Source organism: Ochotona curzoniae, unplaced genomic scaffold, assembly GCF_017591425.1.
Source record: "Ochotona curzoniae isolate NIBS_2020 unplaced genomic scaffold, NIBS_Ocur_1.0 contig_291, whole genome shotgun sequence".
Taxonomy (NCBI): domain Eukaryota; kingdom Metazoa; phylum Chordata; class Mammalia; order Lagomorpha; family Ochotonidae; genus Ochotona; species Ochotona curzoniae.
This window is the reverse complement of record NW_024465649.1, coordinates 4,835,801-4,863,729: the sequence shown is the minus strand read 5'-3', so window position 1 is coordinate 4,863,729 and position 27,929 is coordinate 4,835,801. Positions and strand designations below refer to the sequence as shown.

Below are 27,929 nucleotides of genomic sequence, written 5' to 3'. Positions count from 1 at the left end.
ATCACAGAACATCACAAATTACAAACATTTAAATGGAACCTTAGTAATGCCACAAAGATTCTTTAGAAAGACATTTCAAATACTTAATTAAGACTGATTAAGCCACAATCCAGCTATCCCACTCCTAGGAATATACCCCCCCCCAAAAATTAAAACTACATATGACAAGGGGATCTGTAATCCTACCTTTTACAGCAGCACAATCTACAATAACAAAGACATGGAAACAACCAGGATACCCATCCAAAGAGGAGTGGCTAAAGAAACTGTGGTACATCTACTCCATGGAATACTATTCAGTCATTAAAAAGAATGAAATTATACAATTTGCAACTAGATGGTCAAACTAGAGACCATTATACTCGGTGAAACAAGTCAATCACGAAAAGAAAAATAAACATATGTTGTCTCTAATATAAGGAATCCATCATGCAAATTGGAATATACAGTGGTGGAGTAATACAGACTATAATATCCAGATGTGAAGATGTAATACAACATGCATCTCTGCTTCCAAACAAAAGATGGACTCCCAGTGAAAGTGTTGGATATATCTAGACAATGGGATGATGCACTGTCTGACATTGTCTGCACCAGCAATGTCGGGGCACACTTAAATAGCAGACTGATAGAACTGTAACTCCTTACGAAGAGTTGTGACATTATGGGAAAAATCATTGGGGGGGTGGGATTGGAGGGAGGGGAATCCCAGACTATACAGAATAGTACCATAAAAAACCAAAAAAAAACCAAAAAACTGATTGAGCTACAAAAAGCCACAAACAAAATCTACTCTACTACATACAAAACAAATATTAAAAAAAGTATCAGATATCCAAAACAATCTTATTTGTCATGAAATCTGAATCATCTCATTAGATTAAAATCTATAGACATCAGTACAAGAAGAAATAGAAAAATTCAACAGTTTTAGAGTCACTGGAGAAATTAAATCAGTAAATTTAAAATGTAAAAAAAAAAAAAAAGAACTACATGCACAGATGGACTTCACCCACAATTTTTCCAAATATTCTTTTTTCTTTTAAGATTTATTTTATTTTCATTACAAAGTCACATATACAGAGAGGAGGAGAGACAGAGAGGAAGATCTTCCGTCCAATGATTCACTCCCTAAGTGACTGCAATGGCCGGTGGCGTGCCAATCCGAAGCCAGGAGCCAGGAACTTCCTCCAGGTCTCCCACATAGGTGCAGGGTCCCAAAGCTTTGGGCCGTCCTCGACTGCTTTCCCAGGCCACAAGCAGGGAGCGGATGGTAAGGGGAGCTGCGGGGATTAGAACCGGCACCCATATGGGATCCTGGAGCGATCAATTATTTTAAAAGGAATTACTCACAGATGATAAGATTATGTATGCAGAAAATGCACAGATCTGCTATTAGATTAGTAATTCTGTTGGAACTAAAAAATGCACTGTACAGAAATCAATTAGATTTCTACATAAAAAACAGAAGTTAGGAAACAATTTTTGAAAAAGATACCATTTATTAAAGCATTCAAAAAAATCAATGATCAATAATAAATCTGAAAAAGATATAATAGGGGTCTGGTGTGATAGCCTAAGTAGAAATCCTTGCCTTTCATGCAGCGGAATCCCATATGAGTGCCAGTTCATGTCCTAGTTGCTCCACTTCCCATCCAGCTCCCTGTTTGTGGCCTGGGAAAGCAGTTGAGGACAGCCCAAAGATTTGGGACCCTGCACCCACATGGGAGGCCTGGAAGAAGCTTCTGGCACCTAGCTTTGGATCTACTCAGCTCTGGCCATTGTGGCCACTAGGGATGTGAACCAGCAGACAGAAGGTTCTGTCTATCTCTCTGCAAATCTGACTTTGCAATAAAAAACAGAATAAATCTTAAAAAAAAAAAAAAGAAATACTAGGCCTCTGCAGTGTAAGCAATAAAAACGCATTCATAGATATGGCAAGAAATGTTAATTATGTTCAAAGTTAATTTCATACTATAAGCAATCTTTTCAAAAGTGACCCATATTTCAGTATAATGTCGACCAAGATTTTACAAATTCTTTGTTCTGTTTATTTCAGTGGATTTTTATAAACTAACCTTTAAATGTACGCATACAGAAAGCCAATCATTAGCAAAGACTTTGTACATTTTTTCAGATGTTTAAGAACTCTACTAGATAGAATATATAAAGGTGGTGTTTTATAGCAGTAGGGAAAAATCCTCTTAAAAATCAGCATTGAGATAATTTGGCAAAATATGCAAAATAAACCAAGAATTTTGGACACCCTCACCCCAAGTTACATTGTACTTAAAAAAAGAATCACTTTCAGGTATATTTAGGAATGAATGCCAAAGGAAGAATTACAAAGCATTTTACCATAACACAGAATATCTAGAAAATCTTGGAATAGAATATTAATTAGTGCTAATAAATATTCTAATCAATTAATTAATATACAAAAGACGCTAATTGTAAAGACATAAATTTAAGCATTTAAACATGTAACAAAACAAGACACAGAGAATAACTGAACCACCTATGACAATGGACTTGATCCAGAAAATATAAACTCCTTCAAATTATGAAATAAATACAATGTAATCGAAAATGGTTTTAAAAATTCTAGACATTTCAAAAAATAAAACCCAGGGGTCAGGACTGTAGCATCTGAGTTAAACTGGTATCTAAAATAGCAGCAGCCCATGTGGGAAAGGTGCTGGTCTGAGTCTTGGTTGCCCTGCCTCTGATCCAGCTCCCTGCTAATGTGCCTAAGAAAGAAGAGGGAGATGGCTTAACTGTTAATGTCCCTATAACACAGAGGAGACGTAAATGGAGTTCCTGGCTCTTTGCTTGACCCAACACCAGCCTTTTGGGATAGAAGACGTCTTCCGATCACTGACTTTGTTTCTGCAACTTGCTTTCAAATAAATAAATGCTGGATTTCTCTCTCTCTCCTTTCAGGAGACAATCCATCTCTTGGATCACACCCAGGAAGTGCTTCCCTCCTTCTCACAATCACTATAAAACTTACTCTCTGTCTAAAACTGATTCCCAACTTTTAATTTTATAATAGGCTAAGGAAAAAACCTACCAAACTTTGGCAGTAGCGTTATATTTTAACATTATTTTCTTCCTTTTTTTTTTTTACACTTGCCAAGTCACAATACATTTATATATCAGAGAAAATCAAGATTGTAACAGTGAAATGAATGACTACACCATTGTAATCAGTTAGGGACAAATAACAGGGAGGGGAAGGAGGCCCTTTGTATGTAAATCTGTATCATGAGGGAAAAAAAGGCTTCTAAAAAACACAAAGAAATGAATGTAAAAACAGTGTCAAAGGAAATGTAGGGCTGGGCAGGCATAGTAGCCTAGTGGCTAAAGTTCATCCTTTGCATCTGCTGGGAGCCCTATGAGTGCTGGATCGTATCCAGGCTGCCCCACTTCCCATCCAGATCCCTGCTTGTGGCCTGGGAAAGCAGTCAAAGATGGTCCAAAGCCTTGGCCCCTGCACCCTCCTGGGAGACCTGGAAGAGGCTCCTGGCTTCAAATCTGCTCAGATTCAGCCATTGTGGCCACTTGGGGAGTGAACCAGTGGATGGAAGATCTTTCATTCTGCCTCCCCTCTTCTCTGTATATCTGACTTTCCAATAAAAATAAGTAAATGTTTAAAAAATGGAAGTGTTAAAGTGTGTGTGGGGTGAGGGATTGGTGTAGTGACTCAGCACACCAATCCTCTGCCAGCAAGGGCCAACACCCCACATGGGGTGCTGTTCCAATTCTAGTTGTTCCAGTCCTAGTTCTAGTTGCTTCACTACCTACTGTGTTCCTTTCTGTGGCCTGGGAAACCAGTGAGGGATGGCTCAAGTCCTTGGGACTCTGCACCCACGTGGCTGACCTGAAAAAACCTACTGAATCCTGGCTTTATATCAGCTCAGCTCTGGCCATTTTGGTCACTGGTGGAGTGAACCAGCAGACAGAGGATTTCCCTCTGTCTTTACTTCTTTCTATAAATCTGCCCTTCAAGTAAATAAATCTTAAAAAAAAAGAAAATCCAATTGGTTAACATACATATATGTGCAAAATGTGCACCCCTATAAGCTAGGGAAATTACAACTAAAATGAAAAACAACCATAGATTATCAGATTGGCAAATACTAAAAGATCTAATACTGTAAGCACCGGTGAATAAACAAAGGAATGAGTCTTATACTTCAAGTACAAATATAAACTGAGACTTGTCATAATCTGGTACAAAGAAATAAAAAATGAAAAAAAGAATGGATAGATGTTTCAACATGGATGGAAGTTGAAAAGTATGCTTGCAGAATGTAATTCCACTGATGTGAAACACCCTGGATTTGTACCCTGCATTTCTGTACTGTACAGACAGTAAAGCAGATGAGTGTTGACCAATGTGGGAACATACAGGAGAGGTTATTTGCAGGGTTATGGGAATGTTTAAAAATTGGATTGCAGCAATGGCTACACAACTCTTCAAATACCAAAAACATTAAGTTATACACTCAAAATAACTGAATTTTTAGCCACTAGACCACTTCGCGGGGATCAAAATAACTGAATTTTTAATGTATAATCATTTTAATAATGCAATTAAAAGTGTCAAACAGGCTATACATATCATCAAGCTTTTCTGAGGGAAAATAACTGAAAACTCGCACAACTTGACTTGCTTTTTCCCTGCCACCATTTCCTTCCTTCTTTAAGGGAAAGGAAATGTAGCAGCACAACAAAACCAAGTTTTTTTTTAAACATGAGAAACTATAAGTCTTCACAGATAAACCCTCAGTTGCTAAACACTAGAATAAGAATAAAGAAAATAAACTGTATACTAAGGCAATTTTAAAAATTCTCAATGATAGAATACAAATCTTATATCCCATAAGACTAGTAGTAATAGTTTGTAAAATAACAGCATAAGATCAATGATATTTTGAAACTGTGCACTTTTCGTAAAATAAATAACACTCAGAGTACTTTTACATTAGCTGACACAGTAATCTAGTTTATTTTAGAGCACATCCTTGTAAATATTTATTTTTCCAGAAAAAAATGTCTGTGGGTGGATTTGCTTTTACCGTGGACGTGAGGAGGAAACTGCCAGGTCTTGTTAGCTGAGGGACTGATGTTCCTGCAATCGCCATGGCAACAGTCTGGCTTATCATGCTTCCGCTCTCACTTTCATAATCATCAGGTGCTATACAAATCGGTCTCCCTCGCTGATTGTGAGTTTCTGAAGAAAAGTAATAAAAATTAAAACTGTTAAGCTGAACTAACTTTTACCAAGCATGTAATTTTTTTTATCTTAGCCTTTATTATGCTTTAAAAGAAAAACCTGTTAAGATGTGGTATTTATCATTAGATTTCCCTACTGCACACAATTTAAATATTTTAAACTTATTTCTAAAGTACTAATTCATAGTTGTACAGAACTTTCACTTAGTAGCAAAAAAAATATGATACAACGATATTGATATTTTTACTTTAGGCAAAGAAATCCAATTTCATAATTACAAAAATGGAAAGGCAAAAGCTGGCTATCTAATATCTTTCAGAATTCTTAACATTGTTTTCAAAAAATGTTCTTGCCTTTATCAAACTGTAAGTACTTCACTGAGTTATTTGCTAGTTAAAATTCCTACAATAGCTCTAAAAATTCTTGTTACAGCCTAAATTCTTATTTTTAAAATTTATTTATTTTTATTGGAAAGGCAGATTTACAGAGGGGAGGAGAGACAGAGAGGAAGATCTTCCATCTGATGGTTAACTTCCCAAGTGGACACAATGGCTGCAGCAGAGCCAATCTGAAGCCAGGAACTAGGAGCTTCTTCCTGGTCTCCCACACGGGTGCAGGGTCCCAAAGCTTTGGGCCGTCCTCTACTGCTTTCCCAGGCCACAAGCAGGGAGCTGGATGGGGAGCAGGGTTGCTGGGATTAGGACCAGTGTCCATACAGGATCCTGGTGTGTTCAAGGCGAGGACTTCAGCTGCTACGGTATCATGCCTGGCCCACAACCTAAATTCTAACAAGCCTAAGTAAATTATAAATATGGAAAGTCCAAGTAGCAGAACCTGTGGATTTTGGTTCTTCTAAGAAGCAATGCAAGTTCAATTTGTTAATACAATGGTAGCAATAAACCTAATTCTTGATAGTCATGTGTATATTAATAATATTAACTTTAACTGTATATGTATTTGAAAAAAGTTACACTTAAAAGTATAAATACATGTCAAATTTTCTTATATTCTTTCTCAGTTGCATTGTAGATATTCACAAAAACAAAACCATTTCCTAAGAGAAAGGTAAAAATATTATTACAATGGCTTTACTTATAAATTCATCATTAAGAATTACTTAAATATTTTACTAAATCCTTTTACACAGTCAAAAGTTTCTGAGCAATATGATTAAATATTGAGTGTTTACTTTTATGAAGTGCATACTTCCTTACAGTCACTTTCCTAAATAATCACTGATGGTTGCTTTCCTGTTCTTTATCCTAGAAGTATTTTCTAAAACATCAAATATTGTATTCTGCCTTTAAAACCTATTTTAATTATACTGATACCTGTAAAATCATACAGCTGAGGTACAGTTTCCATGATAATACCAATCAGAGGGAGATATAACATGGCCACCCGAGCCTTTATCTGGGGGTCAGAGTACCGAGGGTCTGAGTCATGACTGGAGAGTAAATTGTGTACCATATTGATGACTTTCTTATGCAATCCAAATAGTCTATTTAAAAAGAAGAGATGGAGGAGAAGTAGTAATAAGGTCACAAAGATTAGTTAAGATCTTTAAAACAAAACAGTAAGTCACAATATTGAATCACATTTGCCCAACTTCTTAACTTTATCATTCATTTGCAAGAATTCCTATAAAAAAGTTGTCATTTTAAGACAATACATAAAAAAAATCTACAGTAGAGACAAAAAGGGAATGCTATACAAATTCACTGAGCAGCAAATACAAAAATTTTCCCATACCTCTTTATTATATTTTAATATTAAAAACTTAACTTTAAAGTAACATTTTAACAAGTAAATCTTAAAAAGTTATAAATTTTTATCCCATCAAAAACAGACACTTACCAAAATTAAATTATTTTCTTTTCCTGAAAAACAAAAATCCCTCAACTACATATTCCACAGAGTGGAGTTCCTTTGACACTACAATTTAAACCTAACCTCTTTGCTCACATAATTTATTTGTACCCTCATAACTTCTCTAGATTTCCAATCTTTTTCAACTTTAGCTGAGCTGATACAATAACAAGGGTAACTTTCACTTTATTGTTTGTCTTCTTAGATTGAAGCTACAAAGGTAGTGATACATTTTCCTTACAAGGAATCAAACAGAAGACTAACATGCTTTCTTCAATTAAAAAAACTACTATATATCAATGCATTTGAATCTATCTACTACACTGCATATTTTATTTTATCTAATATTAAGAAAAAACATGCAACCAAATATGCAAACAATTTTATGACAAACATCAAGTTCAGAGGAGGTATATGACAAGCCTATTTTTCTTAAGATTGATGAAATAAGAAACAACACAGATATGGAAGTAAATAAAGAAGTAGACAAAGAAGGGGAAACAATGTCCTTTTGATTCTCAGGAAGTGTTGAGTCAGACACTTCTGACCTCATTGTCCAAACTGATATTCTTCAATGCAAAAATGTGTCTACTTACCCTTCAGCATCAGGGTCTAAAATGACGGCCAGTTCTGTCAACACAAGGCCTGCCAAATAATGCTGTTGGCGGAAAGGCACAGAAAGCTCAAACATGTTTGCAATCTTCTGGTCTTGTACATTCGTGGAAAATCCAGAACTCTGTTGGGTAGTGAGGGAAGCAGAATGAAATTATAGCACTTACTCAGCAAAGCACCGTAAAGGCAGCATTACAGCAAATGAAAGTTGAGTATTATCTGAAAGTGAGACAAACTCTACTTAGTAAAGTTCTTTTTTTTAAGTACCAGTATTAACATAGGAAAAAGCAACTAGTCTTTCAATGTCACACCTGAGAAAAACATTTCATTAATTTAATAACTGCTAGAATTAATCAAAATTTGTCTTACGCTTTTCTCAGCCTGAAACTTTTCCATTTATTCTTCCTTCTTTTAACCATTCAATGGCTTAATATCATACTGTACAGGGGAAAAAATGTACAACTAACTCAAGCAATACAGGATTCTAGTCTAGATTTCTGAAGAAATATTCATGGCCAAGGTTATTGCGTTTCCAGAGAAATCCTAAAGACCAGTAGAAGTATTTTTCAGGAAACATACATTTCCTATGGTTTGGATATGGTTTCTCCCCCAAAGGCTCATAAGTTGAAGCTTGGTCCTCAGCACTGCAATGTAAGGACCGCAGGACCTCAAAGAGGGGAAGCTTTGTGCGGGTCAGTGGGCACACCGTCCTGGGAAGAAATTAAGGCAGTTCTTGTGAGATTTCTAAGTTCTTACAAGAAGTTTACAATAGGCGCCGGGACAATGGCTAAATCCCGCACTGTCTAATCCTCCACTTCGAAGCGCTGGCATCCCACATGGGCACTGGTTTGTATCCTGACTGCTCCACTTCCATTCAACTCCCTGCTTGTGGCATGCAAAAGCAGTGGAGGGTGGTGCAAGTGTTTGGAACCCCACACCCATGTGGGAACTCAGATTCTGGTTACAGACAAGCTCAGCTCTGGCTGTTGCAGCCAGTGGGGAATGAGCCAGTGGGTGGAAGATCTTTCACTCTTCTCTCCTTCTCTCTGTAAATCTGCCTTTCTAATGATAATAACTAAACCTTAAAAAAAAAAAAAAGATTGCAATAGAAGAATAGGTCTGGTTACCACCCAGGCTCTTTGGCTTCATGACTGGTGAGTTAATCTGTCATGTTCACATATGCTCCTACTACTGTGACATCACCCACCAGGAGGCCCCCACCAGAATAAAGCAGATGCTGGCTCAATACTCTGGACCCTCCAGAACTGTAAGTTAACTAACATCTTTTTTGTTATAATAACACTTATCATCAGGCATTTTGCTACAATAAGAGAAAACTGATTAATATACCCTCCCTGGAAATTCACTATCACTGGGTAGTCATTTTGGAAACTAAGTTTTTAGAAGTTTTAATACCATAAAGCAGCACTCCCCAAGACACATTCCATACTAGGACAATTAATGTGAAGTTTTCTAGAATAATAACAGGTTTTGTGTTGCTCTAAGTAGAAATCATCTTTTTTTCTGGTCATCCCTCAAAGCACTGCTGTAATCCAGTGAAATCTGAAAATCCTGCATGTGAGATGAGTAAAGCAGGAAGATACAGGACATCCGGCAGAGAGTCTCAGGAAGAAACTAAATGTAAACTGTGTTTCACTAAAAACCTTCAGAAGCTGCAGTCATGATGAATTTGACTCCGGCTGTAACCACATCTTTGGCACACAGGGAAACAAAGGAGAAGAGTGACCTACTCAGCACAGGACACATGTGCTAGTCAGGTAAGCAGGGTACACAGAAATAAACGAATCCACAAGATTGTCTGCAAAGGTAAACTGAAAAGTTGTCAGGACTCTGAGCTTTTCTAGCCTTTCTAAGGGAACTTTATACATCTTTCCTTCTTCAAGGACATGAGATTGGTGTGACCCAGAGAATTCCATTAAATGTCTCAAAAATTAAGTAAAGTTTGAGATTGATTTTAGATATGGAATCCTGCAAAGGAAAATATGTGTTTCACTAAGAAGGGAGAAAACTCAGGCTCCTCTGATATGTTTTAAAAACACAAAATCCCTTTTCTCCATCAGTAAGAGAGGGCACACAAACTGCTTGCTATAATTCCTTTTTCATTTTTGAGAGACAACCAGCTGCTGAAGCCAAGCTGCACCAACTGAAAAGCAAATGAACATGTAAATTCCTTCACCTTTTCTGGGTGAGCAAGTTAGCAGGGCTTTGTCAATAAGGCATCGCAGTTTGATTTACTTCTCTGCTCGATTATATCTTATGTGCCTTCCTTTCACAGATAACAGCCCCTAATGAACACCTTCTAACCCAGATTCAATCTCAAGTATGATTCAAGCACCTGAATCTCCAAAAATCATTTAAACAAATACGTTTATTTAGGAAAATTACCTCCAAGGGACAAAAAGCTGTGAAAGGCACACAGCATACTAGTTCACAGTTTAGGCTTCAAATAAATCATTAGTTTATTTCAAATAAAACCTGGCTGTGCAGCTTGCTACTCAGTGACCTTTCTGTGTTTCCTTTTCATTAGTATATGAACATGATGGTACAAACTAGAGTTGCTTTGACAATTAAATGAGTTAGCTCTTATAAAGTACTTACAAGTAAGCCTATCATAGTTACTAGAAATTGAAGCATTATAATTTGCTCCAAGTGTTTAAAATTCTTTTATTCACAAACACAGCCTTTCAAACTATCTATGGTCATACCCTTCGCATACCTGAGATGTGGCAGAAGAAACAGAAGGTGACGGCGATGCAGGTGGCGTGAGTAAGCTGCAGGGCAAGTTCAAGGTAACATAGTGCTCATGACTACAGATGATTCTCAGAAAATCCAATCGCAAGGACACCAGGACATTTGGGTTGGGTAGTGAATAAAGCTTTGAAGACACCTTGTAAACAATGCATAAATTAAGAAACAAAATAAATATATCATCTCTCTATTATAAATACAAAACTTATGCGTGAAACAAAGTATTCAGTGGAAAGTATCAGGTTTTTAAGTAACAATTGTTTAAATAACAATATCAGCATTTTCCAGTTACTGTTAAAATTAAACTTGGAATTATAAGATTTATTCTGTAAATACATTTTTCTGACTTAAAAATGACACTTCATTTCTAATATAGCATTAATATTTCTACTTCTCAAATCTGAAGGAAACAGTAAAAGACTAAAATTACTTTGTAAAAGAAATGTCCATTTTCTTTGTAGCACCATGCACTTAGGAGAAATAAGAAAGAACATAGCAAAATGCAGTGGCATGTAGGCCATAGTTGTCATGTCACATGTAAAGTTGCTGCCTTGATACTGTCATTCCATGTAGGCCTCAGTTCGTGGCTTGGCTGCTCTACTTCCAACACAGCTCCCTGCTAACAGCCTGGGCAAGAAAGACCACTCAAGTGCTTAAGCTCCTGCAATTTGCCTAATAGACTTGGAACAAACATCTGGTTTCGGCCAGCTACTGCTGCCATCTGGGGAGTTAACTAGTGGATGACAGATTCTGTGTGTGTGTGTGTGTGTGTGTCCCTCTCTCAAATTCTGACTTTCAAAATGAATTTTACAATATTTTCGAAAAATATAACTGCTTTAAAAATATCACTCCAGATACAAAAGTTGTTCATGCAGCAAAAAACACTCCACTTGTGTAGCACCCTGTGGCAGCTTTGTACTTCTACATTGAGGGCGTGCTTCAGAAGAGAATTAAAGAGTCACGAGTGTGCCAGTGCAACTCAAGGAAAAGCTGACTATACTGACAGCAGCTTGCTAGAATCCTTGTGAAGTCATAAAACACAGTTCTACTTGGCCTGACTAATGAAAAGGTGTTATTTTAGGCAACTTGTTGTTTGAATATCAACACATGCTTTTCAGGTTCTCAAGAGTTCACACAGTATTGGGGTTACTTCATTACTAATTATCACTAATGAGATATTACCTGTTTATAGCAGGTCTTTATAAGGCTAAAAACAAATCCTCTGTCCATAACTGACAACAGATCATTGAGAAAGAACGCAAGGCTTGTATTGAGTCTCTCAACCATTTCTGTGTCCTAGGAAATGCAATACAAAGCAAAAACAACAGTTTGACATTTGAATCTCAGTTTGAAAGAGAAGTGGGGGAAAAAACCTCATCTTTACCTTCTGAAATCGTGAAACTATATCGCTAGCAATTGTGCTGACGAGAGCACCAATGTCATCCATGAAACGTTCTGGGAAACGACTTTTCCTTGGAGCGTCTAGTTTATCGTTAAAGTACAAATGATGCACCATGCTTTTGACCTGACAAAATAGACATAAGTCATTAACTTAATTTTTCAGGAGTATAATTGACTGACAATAACTGTAAACACTTGGGTTCTTTTTTTGAACACACTGTGTGATCTAACAGATGGCTGAAAAACTTGAAATATCTTTTTAATTATTTTGAAAATGTTCCCTATGATATCTTAAATGTGTCAGAGTGCAAATGAGTCATTTCATCACCTTGTTTAGCTTCGCCATCAAAAATTCTGCATATTTGTAATGAAAAAATATTTTATACTTTTTAAAGTATTTTTTTTCTTTTTAAGGTATTTTTAATGCAACTTTTCAAAAACGTAACAAAGCTTCTGTTCCATATTCCCCCAAACCATAACCTGTGAAACATTCGAAACAGTCTTCACTACAGTGTCTTCAGCATCCATCATCTGTTGGCAAGTCATATAAAATTAATATATGATGATGAAAATCATAAAATATTAGTTAAAAATTAATGTAGCAATCTAAATTTGCAGAATGCTTTCAGATATACACTTTTTGTTAAAAAATTGTGATAATGATAATAAGGAATACTAAAAATTCAGATTCAGGGCCTGGTGTGGTAGCCTAGCAGTTTAAGTCCTTGCTTTGCATCTGCCAGGATTCCATATGGGTACCAGTTCATGTCCCACCTACTCCATTTTCTATCCAGCTGCCTACGTGTGGCCTGGGAAAACAGTGGAGGATGGTCCAAAGCCTTGGGACCCATATGGGAGACCCAGAAGAAGCTCCTGGCTCCTGGCTCCTGGCTTTGGATTGGCGCAGCTCAGGCCATTGCAGCTGCTTGGGGAGTGAACCAGATGATGGAAGATCTTCCTGTGTCTTTCAAAATAAATAAAGAAATCTTTAAAAAGAAAAACAACTTTAGATTCAAGAAAGCGTGGTGTTTCGCTGGAGACTGACACTAGTTGTAACATCCCACCCACATCATGGTATGTGGCTTGAGAACCAACTCAGGCACCTGACTCCAGCTTCCTGCCAGTGTAAAATCTGTGAAGCCATGCTGTTGCCTTGAGTAGGTGGGTTTCTGCCACTCCTCTGGGATACCTGGAGTTCCAAGCTTCTGACTGGCTGGACCAGCCCTGTATGTTGTAGGTATTTGGGAAGTGAACCAACAGATGAGCGGTCTCTCACAGCTGTCTTTTTCCCCTGATTCTCGAGTTAAAAAAAATAAATAACCTCAAAAAACCCAATGTTAAGAATTTCCATTGGGCCTGACACAGTGGCTTAGTGGATAAAGCCCTCGCCTTGCAAGTGCTGAGATCCCATGGGTGTCAGCTAGTACCCCACTGCTCCACTTCCCTTCCATCTGCTCCTTGTGACCTGGGAAACAGTAGAGGCTGGCCCAGAGGACAGCACATTACTTTGCAATGCTGGAGCTATGTGGGAGACCAGGAGAAGGCTCCTGGCTACTGGCTTCGGATCAACTTAGCTTTGGTCTTTGTGGCCACTTGGGGAGTGAACCAGCAGACCCAAGACCTTTCTCTCTGCTTCTCTGTTGTAAACTGACTTTTCAATAAAAATAAATAAATCTTACTAAAAATAATAAAAATATTTACAGTTAATACGCAGCATAGTCGGGAACTTAGGTCATTTGTCTTTTATATTTAAAAAATCTGAACATACATGCACAGGCATAGCTATTAAAAAAGGTATAGTTGTTTTACAATAAAAGCACATGAATTACAAATATGACATTTACTTCCTACTGGAAAATAAGAGTCCCTGTTGCTCAGTAGTTAGCGTCAGGAGAACCGGCCGCTGGCACATCACACTGAGCCGCCTTGCGATGCCGCGTCCCACACTGCAGTGCCAGCTGCAGTCCCAGCTGTTCTGCTCCTGATCAAGTTCTTGGGTAATGTGCTTGGGAAAGCAGCCGTAGATGGCTTGGACTTCTGTCATCCATGTGGGAAACCACATGGAGCAATGAGCTTCTGACTTCAGCTGGACTCGTCTATCCCTGGCCTTTCGCACCATTTATAGAGCAAAACAGCAGATGGAGGTGATAAACAAATCTTTTTATCTTTGCTTGTTATAAAATTTACAGCACTGTTTTTACAAACATGCATGTTCATATCAGCAAAAAATTTAGCACAACTTTAAAAAGAATTTAAGTAGCTGGCATTGTGGCATAGCATGTAAAACTGCCACCTGTAACCCCAATGTTCTATACTGGTGCCGATTCACATCCTGGCTATCCCACTTCTGATCCAGCTCTCTGCTAAGAACCTGGAAAAAAAAGCAGTGGAAGATAGTCCAACTGACTGGATCCCGGCCACCCATGTGGGAGACCCAAATGAAACTGTGACTTCTAGCTTTGAAGTGGCTCAGCCCTGGCCACTGTGGCCGCTTAGGGAGTGAAGCAGCACACGAAGACATTTCATTTTTGTCTTCTTTCTCTCTGTCACACAGACTTTAACTATGGAAACTATCTCTGACAAACCAGGGTTAAAATGAGCTGCAGATTTCATAAATTTCGTCTACACTGTTTCAAAGGTCCAGAACTTTTGCTTCAAGGTATGCAGATAAAGCCATTGCCTGCAATGCCAGCAACCCATATGATCATAACTCGTAATGGGCTATTCCATTCCCAACCTAGCTCCTTGCTAATGGCCTAGGAGAAGCCATGGAATAAGGGCCAAATGCTTGGGCCTCTATTACCCACATTATCCACAGATGAGTTCTGGATGGAGCTCCTGGCTTTACCGTGGTTCAGCTCTGGTCATTGCAGTCATCTGGGCACATAAATTAGCAGGTGGAAGATCAAACCTTTCTTTCCCCCTGTCTCTCTTTAACTATTTCTTCAAAATAAATAAATAACTTTTTAAAGGATGTAAATCAAATGTAATTCTACCGGAGAGGCACAGATAAAACCAGCAACCCCCTCCAAACAAAACAAAACAAAACCTCCAAGATGAAGAAAGAACTGACACAAAATTATTCACTAAGAAAAACCTGACGAATATATTTAGTTTGCTTACCATTAACTCAAAAAAGAACCAGGCTTGTTGCAAAGCTGATTCGCGAACACTGCCACTGCAAACAACCCACTGCAAAGCCAGCTCCTCATGAAAAAGCTATCCAGAAATAAATGCAGAGTTATTATCAAAATCAAACCTGCTGATAACATAAACCAAACAAAATGCAGATACAGGTGAGGAGATAATGCGAATAAGCCAAGTCAGACATGTGTGGGAACCATTCAGTGATGGAGTGAAAGACACCCATTAACGAAACGGCTGCTTATGCATGTTGAACAGCATGTTTTTCAGCATGTTGAACAGCTGAAAAAATTACATGTTATTTTGGAGTAAAATGTAATTTTCAAAGGACAGGTAGGAAATCACCTCCTAAATTGTACCTGCAAACAAAACTAGACTGAAAGCTCACAATTACAAACAGGATCTTGCTTCTGTCTTAAATACATTTTTTAACATATGCAAATACACTCAACAACTTTGCTGGTACAATTTAGAAAAGACTTTTAAAAATTCAAATTTTGCTATAAGACATAAATTTTCAAGTTTTTAAGTGTTTAAAGTCTTTCTTCAAATAGCAGTAAATTCCTGCCTTATAATGGATACACATACAAAGCACTGGCAAAGTAGTGTATATCAATATGAAAAAGGACTAACAAAACTGTGCATAAGGGAAGCAAATCAACGTATCTTACTAAGAGTGATAATTTTTCTAACTCATCTTCCTTTCCCTGGAGATTTAAAACACAAAACAGAAGTAGTTACAGAGACAGAATTAAGAGTTGATACATTATTTGGCACTAAAATTTCATGATCAAATTTGAATTCACAAGCAATAAAAAAAAGTCAATTCAAAATGTATGAACATTATCATAATGTAAGAATCCTACAATCTAGAGGTTTGCCCCCAATGGCATAAGACAAGCAGTGCTTGCTAAGATGTATTTCAAAATACAGTGCACCTGTTTTAATATTTCATATGGTTATATAAAGAAATCCATCTATTTAATTGTTGAAATGATTTTCCCCCGTAAGGATTTTCTTCTTTTGAATCTACCTTTTTAGTTGGTAAGCGTCCCGTTAATGTTTGTAAGAAACTTGAGGTCTCTGTGTGCGAAGACATACGATTACAAGCTCGATCCACAGCCTATGGAGTGAAGATGAATGAACGACGAGATAACATTAAACATTTACAGTGAGTGACTGCAGATCAAGGATTGCGTGCAATTTAAAAACAGGTTTATTGTGGTTTCAACAGCCATCTCTTCTATTCCTCATTTCATATTAACCATTTGTCATTGCTTCAATGACAGTGCTTTAGAATTACCAACATGGCCTTTGTGGTTTTCATCTTTATAAAAATGAGTATTTTAATGGTTATATAATGCTCCAAGTGCTGCAAAGAATGAAATTTTAAGATATGTGACCATACACATGCATATATCTAGTAAAAATATATAAAAAGTAAAAACATACTTCTCAAGTGGTTTCTGACCAAAAAGACGTTAAGAATGTTGTATTCAATAAAAGAAACAAAGTTCAGAATGTTTTTCACATTTTTCAGCATTATCAAAAGCCACTGTTCATGTTGTTATATACTACATCAAATATAAATCATCTGTGTCATTAAACAAAATTTTTCTTCTTCAATATGAGAATTTTCCTCCAGGGTCAACACACAGATAAGTATGTTTTCACATTTCATGCAGTATTAGATATCAAGCAACTAGTCTTAAGCAAAATGTAATTCAACTAAATTAAATCAAATTTCATACTTTGCAACACAGTACAAATTAAAATGTACTCTGCTTCTGGTATTCAACCATACAGCAGAGGTATCAGACATTGTTCACATTAAATTTTAATTATCACCAGTGTTTCTATTGTGAGATTATAGAAAAAAATGACAAGAAAGTAGAGGTTAAATAAAAATGAAAAAATAAGTCTACTTTAAAACGAAAGCAAACTGAAAACTTGAGTTTTTGCATAGAATTAAAATAAATTCCTACATCCCTAAAGTAGAAATTACTACAAAAGCCATCATTGCATAAGCAGCAGGCACTCAAATACTGACACAGTGTAAGGGGGAGGAAGGAGAAGAAAGGAATCGGGAAATAAAACATTACTGGTGCAATTGGTGGTATTCATGCATAATAGTTGAAAATGTGCTAAAAGTAAACAAAACACACATTTTTTTAATGATCAGAAAAAAAAAAAAGCAAGCCACTGAAATCATAGTATGTACTAAAAAGTAATGCTCTAAAGGGGCACATCAGCAGCCAATAAAGAAACCTCTAATGTAAACACCACCTGTGTTGGTTCTGCACTTGGACTGGGGTTGGATCCCCATGGGGCAGCTTTGGGACCACCAGTGTTAACCCAGGAATTGGAGCGATCTAAACCCTAAGCATACAATAGAAAGCAGTTGGAAAGGAAAGAAATATTACATGTTGCATGCTATAATTATTCGCAAAGAAATCCAGACCTTCCAATGCAAACCGGTTCTTAATTAGTACTGTTAAAGCAATCAAAATTTGTAGGCACCTAGAGAATTAGTTCACCCAAATTACCTGATCACAAATCTTTTTTTTTAAATCACAAAGAACATTAAATACAGGATTTAAAGGTAATTTCTCTTGCAAATGGATCACCTTGAAGAAGCAACTCAAGTTTCCACAGCACCACCTCCCCATGTGTTCTTTAAAAATAACACAAGTTAGCAATAATGACTATCTGAAGTTAACTGAGATTTAAAGGGGGGAAAGCCCATACTTCATTATTTTCTAAGCAATTTTAGTTTCATTTTTTATCAGCTGAAAATTATTGTGCAGTAAAGCTCTACACTTCATCTGACCTTGCTTTTCAATCATTTTTTTTAGACAGAGAAGTGAAAAATCCATTAAAAACTGATGCCCAATATTTGCTCCTACCTAATAATGATAGTGGATTTGGAAAACTGCTCAGCTTTATACTATTATAAGCAAAACACTAGGTTGGGTCTGTCTACAGAAATTGTATCTTCATCATTACTTCTATTAATTCAGTTTTTTCATAATAATGCTTATGAGCAGAAGTGCTCAATGTCTGTGTCTGTCTCTGAAAGAGGTTCCTAAGACTCCAAGAAGGGAACCGAGGCTTTATCCCTATGTCCTAAACCTGACTCGTGATTGGAACTTTGCAATCAGATTCTGGGATATATCCCAAGAAAGCTGATTCAACCTTCTGGGCTAGATCTGGAGCCCTAGGAATCTGCTAATCACAACCTACAGAGGTTGTCGGGAAATTTTAGATTCTTATTAGGGGCAAGAATTTAAGAAGACAAGCAAACACAAGCTCACCAAGAATATTAGTGCATGAGTAGGGGCCCAAATCGAAAAACATCAAAGAGATGAAAAAGAAAGACAGTTTTCATAGAAACTTTCCACTTATTTTTAAAGAAGGCCTTCTAACAAAATAAATCTAACAATCTCCAAAGACTAGTCAAATTGTATAATTATATTTGTTTAAAATATTAGCCTTCTCAAAGCTCTATTATGGTATGTCACATAAAAGCAAATCAGCAGGTATATGTTTTTCCAGTAAAGTAAAAACTGTTGGGCCTGTTTTGATGGCTCAATGGCTAAGTCTTCAACTTGCAAGTGCCGGGATCTAACATAGGTGCTGGTTTGTGTCCTGGCTGCTCTACTTCGCATCCGGTTCCCTACTTGCAGCCTGGGAAAGCACCAGAGAATGGGCCAAATCCTTGGGATCCTGCACCCACATGGAAGACCTTAAAGAAGCTCCTGGCTCCTGAATTCGGATTGATTCAGCTCCAGCCATTGTGGCCATTTAGGGTGTGAACTAGTGGATGGAAGATCTTTCTGTTTTTCCTTCTCTCTGTAAATCTGATCTACCTATCCAATAAAAATAAACTTTTTTAAAAAAAATAAGGAACTACATTTTACAGACAAGGTAAAATCAAGTTTCTTTGGTAATCTCCAGCACTGTTTCTAGTATATGAAGATATTTCTGCCACTTTCAATTTTGGGGGTCACTATATTATAAAAATAAATAAATGTAAGGACTTGATTTACCAAAGCTGTAATTGGGTTCTCATAAATTTCCACCAATTCAGTACAGATATCTTTTCTGTAAATTCTGGTATACTTTCAGGAAATTCACTTTGCAACTTACTGTTTAATACTTTCTTTTTTAAAGGAAAGAGGGAAAGATTTGTTCATTAGAGTAATTAATTATAGTCATTAGGCCAGTTCAAGAGAAGGAAACATTAAAGAGTGAAACAGATGAAAAAGTCATAGAACCAACAGAGTAGAGGTGACAGGGAAATAAGAGAGACTGTGGGAGTAAGAGAAAAAATGCAAGACAATCATCATAGAATAAGATATGTGAATCTGAAATTAGGAGGATTACAGTTATGGTAACGGCAAAGTGTAGGATCTGACCAGGGCTGAAGCAGGATGGAAGGTAAGACCACTCCAGAAAAGTTTCTTGGATTGTCAAAAGAGTAAAAGCAGAATAACTGAGAAATGGATATGCATAAATGTATACCCCATGATTATTAGAGATTTGACTAAATGATAATCCAATATGAAAGCAGCTATCAAAAATTTTGCAAGAAAGAGAATAAAGGTACTTAAATAAAGCTTGGTTAGGATAAGCAAGTTATCATAAGAAATATTCTTTTCTTACGATTACCTTCTCACAAATTGATATATACATGGGTATATAAAAAATTATGTGTCAATAAAATTCTTAAGAAAGGGTAACATTCATAATTTTTCTTCATACTAGCTCTTGAGGCTACAATCTACTAAACACATAAGATACTCCAGAAGTATAATATAAATCTTATAGAAATGGGGACATTTTAAAAGTAAAACCTTTAAGGAAATGCTGCCTATAGCTGTATTCTTAGACATTTCTTTATAATTCACACATCAGATTCAACTCCACTGAAAAATAATACCTTATTAATATCTAAATACAATTAGATATGATCAAAAACGAAAACAAAAATAAAAATCTTGAATTATCTAAGTATGGCAATGTTTCTGGAAGGTAAACACACTCTTGAAACTGCCATAGTGTTCAGGTTGCTCTGCAGAACACCATCTGAATACATTGGCACATAGTTTTAAGAGTTTGCCAAATGGGTCCTGAAGTTATCAAAATTTATATATTAATTTATTATTTAAATTATAGGGCTGAAAAATATATTTTTGATGTGTGAGAAACTGCAAATTATCAAAAAATGAGAAATGCTTATATGAATGAATTAAGATTCACTAATACCAATGAATAAAGCAGAAGCTTCTGGGTATAAAGCTTCAGTACCCTACTAATGCCAAGGGCATTTCAGATGTGCTGGGTCAATTTCCAGTGCTTCACCAACCCACCTGTCCAGATCTCTCAAAGCTGTATTGGAGTTCAGGCAAAGAATTAAAAACTAACTTCAGAACGCACTTATTCATTACTTCTTCCTCCTCAGTCTCTAATTCATGACCCAAACTGCCAGGAAAAGTTACCAATGATTCTCCAAGAATCATATTTTCCCAAAATAAGTCTGAAATACTTTGGTCAAAATACAACACAACGGAATTTCTTGGTCTCACTCTCACTGGTGTTTTTTTCCTGCTTGGGTTACTTTTACATACAGAAGGATAAGAGCAATCTGTTACTGCAGTGTATACTATTGGGTCATAAACATGGAGGCTTTGAATAAAAATACAGCTGGATATTATATTAGCTGGCTTCCAGCTTGTAATCTGTAATACTGACCATTACTGAATAGATGGTATCTTTTTTTTTTAAGATTAATTTATTTTTATTGGAAAGTCACATATACAGAGAGGAGGAGAGACAGAGAGGAAGATCTTCCATCCGCTGATTCACTTCCCAAGTGGCCGCAATGGCTGGAGCTGAGCCAATCCGGAGCCAGGATCCAGGAGCTTCTTCTGGGTCTCCCACAGGGGTACAGGGGTCCCAAGGTCTTGGGCCATTCTCACCTGCTTTCCCAGGCCACAGGCAGGGAGCTGGATGGGAAGTGGAGCAGCCAGGACACGAAGCAGTGCATATATGGGATTGCTGGCATGCAAGATGAGGACTTTAGCCACTAGGCTATTGCACCAGGCCCCCAGAATAGATGGTATCTTAAAATCTTGTTTCACGGGCCCGGTGCTATAGCACAGTGGCTGAAATCCTCACCTTGCATATACCAGTATCCATATGGGTACTGGCTCTAATCCCAGCAGGTTTGCTTCCCATCCAGCTCCTTACTTGTGGCCTGCGAAAGCAGCAGAGGATGGCCCAAAACCTTGAGATCCTGTACACACATGGAAGAGGCAGAAGAAGCTTCGGCCGTTGTGGCCGCTTGGGGAATATACTAGTGGATGGAAGATCCTTCTCTCGCTCTCCCCTTCTCTCGGTATATCTGCCTTTCCAATGAAAATAAATACATCTTTTTAAAAAATTTGTTTCATTTTATGTGAAAGGCAGCTCTGTTACCTATCAAAGCTCATCACTGTTCCTGATGTTTTTTGCAGTGGCTCATACTTTCAAACAATGATGGCCTATCTCTTACATGACAGACAGTTTTCTGTTAATTCTTTAAGTAGTCAATCCAGTGATTTTTTTTTCTTACATAATGGAATATCAGACAGATAACATGTTATATTAGTGACTTGTCATCCCAGATAAATTTTAGAAATTGGCACATATTTTTTGCTGAGTGTATTAAGTCAGTTTGTAATAGCAAGCATATTTAAGTGAAACATAAGACATTTGTTTACTGATAGAACAGAAATGTAAAATTTCCTGTTTGTTTCTAACTCAAACATATCACAAAATTGAGAATAAAATTACTGGACATTTCTCATTTGTTCAGCAAATGGAAAACCATATCGAGAGATGCATGTCTTTACCTTACTACCGATGATCGACCGAACTTCGTCATCTGGCGACGTGGGAGTCCCAGATATGTCTGGATTACTATTACTAAGGCTTCGAGAACGATTTAAATTAAGGCTTGCAGGTCTCACAGCAGATCTAGCCATTGTAGCATAATGCACTGATCCTCCCAAACCCCCAGGACCTGGAATTATATAGGGAACAGCATTCATTTAAACAGAAAATTCAGAAAGGACCTAAAAAAACCTTTGCCACTTAATAGATTCCACAAAGATCACAGATTGTTTTTGGTTTTCAAATGAAAAATACTATAAAACTGAAAAATACTAGAAGAAAGAAAAACACCATCACCACGAAGAAGTTATAAAAAAGACATTCAATTAATTTTACTCTAATTACAAATTGAAAGCATCATCTCTTCATTGTGCCTATAACTATGTAATATAGATACATTAAAAAACAAAATTAATAAGCAGTACATATCATCTTGACTTAGATACAGTTGCAAACATGACCCCAAAGTATTCCAGCTGATGTCCCTTCTGTTTTTCTCCACTCCTCCAGTCACTAGGAGAACCAATTTATTTCCAACATCTCTTAAATAAGACTATCCTTTTTGGCTAAACCATTATTAGTAACAGTTTAAACAATACAAAATGCCATGTTAATGATTTAAACACACACATGATTTCAGAAGCTCAGGTTATAGATATCTGTGTGTGTCCATATTTATATAGGCAAGTATATAAAAATAGTGTATATAAATACATAAATAAAGGTAAATCATTTTCTCTGATTTAAATCATGCCTGACATTACCCTTCAACAATGTTCTATGAATCCTAAAATATACAGCTATTATTCCTATAATCTAATTTGGATATTTTTTCTTCATAAAAGTAATTTTAAATGATACATGTTTATCAACTAATTAACATATATAATTTAAAAGCAATAGATGATTCAAATAAGTCAACAAGTTGAACAGAATGTGAAACATAATTATTAGCTAACTGTACAACTAAAGGTTTGCTGAACTAAAATACTACTACTATCATCAATGTCGTGAGATAGATAAGTAACTACTCAGGGTCCAATGCTCAGAAAAATATACTACTTTACTGATCATAAAGAGATCAGAACTTGGGGACCAGTGTCGTGGCACTGCGATAAAACTGTTGCCTGTGGAGCAGGCATGCCTTATGGGTGCTGGTTTCAGTCCTAGTTGCAACATTTCCAATCCCGCTCCATGCTATGAGCCTGGGAAAGTCATGGAGGATGGAACAACTGCATGGGCCCCTGAAGCAACGTGAGACCTGGAAAAAGAACCTGATTCCTGGCTTTGGCCCAGCCAATCACCCACTGTTGCGGCAAATAAGTCTTCCAAAAAAAGATCAGAACTTTTACAGAGAAAAACTTTTTTTAGAATTTTTTTTATTATTGTATGATTCTTAGGGTTATCAAGTAACTACTGAATTATCAAGTTTTTTCTCAATGCCCAACCGAACGCTGAATACCAAAGGTAATAATCTATTTCCTATGTTCCTAAAGAGTGACAAAATGCTTCCAGAGACATAAGAAAATAATTTTGAAGTTCATTTTCTAAGAATTAACTCTGTAGTATCTGTAACTCAAAGGTATATAAATGATGTTTAAGAATACTGCTGGTTTATCCATTTAATTCAAGCATCATGCATAGTGAATGGCATTTAAATGGGATTCAACAAATGTTTGTTATTCAACGAATGAATCTTTCTGTGGACTATGCAATTATCTCTATTCTGTCATAAGCATAATTTATGAAGAACATTTTCACGGTTTAAAAAATTCAACATACCTGGTGATGGTGAATTAGGGTAAGTATTTGGTAGGCGAAAAACATAGTAGATATACGATGCAAGAAGGCTATTTCTGCCATGCTGGTCATGATTTCCTTCTAAGTTTTTGTGAAGTCGGTTTATAATGGATGCCATGGCTTCAAAAGATGCTTGACCTAGGTTGACTTTTAAGGAAGAAAATATTTTTGCTTTAACTTATTTAGACTGTAAGTTCCATGAAGATTTAAGCTTTTTTATCTCTACAAGCTTTATGTATACTTATTACAAAGATAGCAAGTGCATAAATGTTATTTGAAATTCATTTTAATGATATCCTGTTTTAGCTGAATCAAAAACATTTTTCCTAAGCAAAATAAGGAAACACTAATCTTCCAAATTTAAAATGAAAATTGTATGGATTTGGTTAAAAATGAAAACATTTCCCAACAGGTTCCATTACTTTGCAAAACAATAAAGAGCACATGATTTAAAAAAAAAAAATCCATCCTGTACATCACATTCAGAAGCAGCTTCTCATTTTGAAGATGACTCTAAAAGTCCAAACAATGATCACAGATTAGTTTTTTAACAATAGACTATTGAAACCACTTACAATATATTTAAAAAAAGAAATAGTAAGCCACTTGACTGAAATGAGTGAATTTGTATAGAATTAGAAGGGAAAATAGGGTTAGAAAAACAAACTGTAGTATAACACAGAATGCAAGCTCCAAATGCTGAGGTAACCAACAGCTACTCAGCTATTCAAGTCAGTAGGTAACGAAGATTTTATAAAAATTAGAAAAATGTGGTAAGATGCCATGCTGAATAAAGAATAAACTCAGCAGCCATTCTGAGCAATTCAGCCCAGAGTCCATGATTTATTTAATCAAGAAAGGAAATTATAAGCAGAGAATGAGGCCAATAGGTTTTCCTAAAAGCGGAACAACCAGATAAAATGATCATGGAGGAAGATAATCTCTATACGCTGACCTAGAAGGGAGACTAGACAGAAACCTGAATGAGGTTTAACAATCCTGTGTCCTTAATTAATTCCTTAGCTTTCCCCCCCCCATATTAGCTGTCCAAACCATCACAATCCTTCTTAAAACTCAGCTCTGCCTATCCCCTTCTTAGTAAATTTTGCCATTATTTCATGCTACACATATACATGTACACAAATTATTAAGTATCCAAGTCTCCAAGTTTAGAAAATTTGTCAGCCTCTCAAACTACTTTCACATTCTTTCCAAAAGAAGCTGTGCCTTTTTCCTACAGAAGAGCAACTATCTACCTTCATGCTTATCTCATAGATACATCCTTTTTCACTCTATAGCTTATATTTTTCTTCTTTTTGCCAACTGTGTTCTCCTAATGTGGTAGCATGCTAAAATTTCTACATCCTAATGTGCTGTTGAGTCCACTTTCTCTTCTACACTTGATCTTAGCCAAAAGGCAGAGAAGCGATCACTTTCTCTTCTAATCAAACCTACAAGAATAGTGTATGCTTGTGTTGCATCCTTGATCTATTGTTAACACTCTTTAATTCCCTGCAGTCTAGTCCCTACCTTTAATTAAACTAAAACAATTCTTGTATTAAAATAATGTCACCAGTGAAAAACATCTCAAGCATAGTAAAGCAGACAGACATTTTGGTTTCAGTTGCTTGGGTTTGAATTTTGACTTTGCCATACAAGTTGAGTGATCTCGCACACGATTTTAAGCAATATGCTATAACTTTTTTCATTCATGATATGATGGTAACATTAACACCTAAATTATAGGGCTGTTGTGAGAATTTCATGTATTCTTACAAATAAAACATATAACACTATTCCTAGTACATAATTAGTGTGACTCATGTTTGCTACTAGTGTTACATAATATTTACTGTTACAATGTTAGATGTAATAGTTACTAAGGTCACATGATACTATTATTACAATATTATTTGAACAATTTACAACAGAAAACAATATTAATCATTTTTCTCGACTTTTTTCTGCTCTTTTGTACAACAGTGCTTTTTATAGTCTCTTACACCTTCCTCTCTTCTCCATCACACTGCCTGTCACTGTTTATCAGGATCTCATTATTTTTTGCTCTAAATTCCACACAACTCCTAATTCTCCAACTTCCCCTTTTACTTCCTCTCCACCTCAATGCAGCAAGGCTGTCTTTTTAAAGGCAGAGCTGGTCAGATCACTTTCCTAATTAAGATAAGGCCAATCAAAGGCTATTGATTCCCCACAGAAAAGTAGCCCCAGTCTTCGAGGTGTCCTGGAAGACTCTACAATTCCTGCCTTCAAATCACCTGTAATCACTAACTAGAATTTAGAATACTATTCAAAATTTCTTCCTCAAATAGCCAGTTTCAGCTATCTGTGCTTATACAATGCACACTGCTATTTCACCTCCTAGGTATATTGTTTACCTGTCAGAATCCTATTTATCTTTAGATGCTCACATCAAGAGTTGTGTCTCCTTATACGTCTCCCTTAAAAATGCCAATAAGTTAAACATTCCTCTCCTTTATCCCACCACTCAATAGAAACTTTCTGTATCAGGTTAGTCAAAATTTCTTTCAAGCTAAACTTTTTTGCATAGTTTAGGTGGAATTCTTACATAAGTAGGGGAGTAATCCTTGGGAAAGTGTAGGGAAGAACAACACCTCTCGTTAGGCAACAACACAAAAAAGAACAGGTGATTTCAAGCAACTGAAGGCAGTAAGAGCTACTAAATGGATGACAGCAGATGAATGGAAATGTGTCTAGGCAGATTAAGTATCCTGGGCATTGGTAACAGAATTTATTGTTTGCCTATATTTTCATAACTGCTTTGTGAGATTTTAAATCAGGGACCATGCTTCTCAGTGTCTGACATATACTAAGTACCTATCTGGTGGATGAACAAATTTGGTTACATGATTTCATCAGAAGATTAGATGGCACATTTTATAAAAACGAAAGAAAGCTTTCAACTTCTACCATTAGAAATGAAAATGTCCTCCCCCTCAAAAAAAATCAACCACAGTCCTTATACACAGTAATGAAAAATCATGATTCTTCCTTTTCTTCTTCTTTTTTTTTCTTTTACAAAAGTTAGAAATTTCAACTTACAAATGTTATGATTTACCCCCAAACAAAAGTAAATTACCTATTTGGCCAGCAATGACAGGAGGTCTAACAACTAAGAGTATCAGTTTATCAAGCAGAAGATGAAGAAATCGGACCACTGGTTCCAACTGAGATGAGTTCAATGCTGAAATACTGCTCTTCAATTCATTTTCTAAGTTATTTTCCATGATTCTCATGTCCCCAATTCGGACTGGGAACATGTGTTCATCCAGAGCATTGACCAAGGCAAAAAACTTGTCAAGATAAGGATCCTAAAACAAAAAAATGAACCAAAGCACTAAACAATTAAAATTCTGTAAATTCCCCATTAAGGACTAGGGACCACTGATATTGCGTAATCATTAATAACACAAAAAACACATATGGGTATATAAAAACATTATTTCCAATTAAATACATCTATTTTCATTTATTATTGCAAAACAACCACTTCAAATACTACTGGTTACTCAAGAAATTTACTGATGCTAATTAAGCCTCTCCTCGGTTTCTGTTTTTAAATTTGAGTTTGCTTTCTTAGTGTGGAGTTGAATTATTATGGCAAATACATTAGCAACCTACCTGTGACCATTATCAATGTATTGCCTCTGAGCTCCAAACCCACCATCTCTTGTGTACTTTTTAATACTAGAACTCCACTCTTCAAACTATATTTCTTCTTGGTCAGGTGACTTGGGGTTGTGTTGGACAGATAGTACAGAGGAGAGTGTCAGGTTTAAGGGGTTAAAGGGCCTTTTCTTCTATTCTTTTGTTTCCCTGATGGCAGCAAGCAGATGTGAATGCTGTGGGTCTGTGATGAATGACATGAGCAGCAGCGATCACTACAGCCACAGTGCTTCTCCCTCCACAGCGAGTGACTGTAACACTACAGCAGCATGGCAGGCAATGTGACTACAGCAGCATGCCCTCCCCAGAGCTCTGATGGACAGCCTGAAAAATCCTTCTTTACATTTCTAAGTTCCTTCCTTGATACTTTATGTAATTGCTATCATGTTGATAACCACAGAATTTTCTTTTACTCTATCTGTAAGTGAATCAATCTTAGCCTAGTTAACAA

At 36.5% G+C, this 27,929-nt stretch overlaps 1 protein-coding gene across 1 annotated transcript in view; it reads right to left on the bottom strand.

The window, feature by feature from the left end:
• Positions 1-27,929, bottom strand: part of DOCK7 (dedicator of cytokinesis 7) — a 212,183-nt gene that overhangs the window by 50,786 nt on the left and 133,468 nt on the right. The window contains exons 20-31 of the mRNA XM_040978438.1: positions 26,892-27,123; positions 23,756-23,920; positions 21,934-22,103; positions 17,324-17,416; positions 16,071-16,160; positions 15,017-15,112; positions 11,877-12,017; positions 11,675-11,788; positions 10,461-10,631; positions 7,708-7,847; positions 6,574-6,743; positions 5,085-5,239 (exon numbers count right to left, since the gene is read on the bottom strand). Of these exons, the coding sequence (XP_040834372.1) occupies positions 5,085-5,239; positions 6,574-6,743; positions 7,708-7,847; positions 10,461-10,631; positions 11,675-11,788; positions 11,877-12,017; positions 15,017-15,112; positions 16,071-16,160; positions 17,324-17,416; positions 21,934-22,103; positions 23,756-23,920; positions 26,892-27,123 (1,737 nt within the window). The remainder of the gene's footprint in view (positions 1-5,084; positions 5,240-6,573; positions 6,744-7,707; positions 7,848-10,460; positions 10,632-11,674; positions 11,789-11,876; positions 12,018-15,016; positions 15,113-16,070; positions 16,161-17,323; positions 17,417-21,933; positions 22,104-23,755; positions 23,921-26,891; positions 27,124-27,929) is intronic.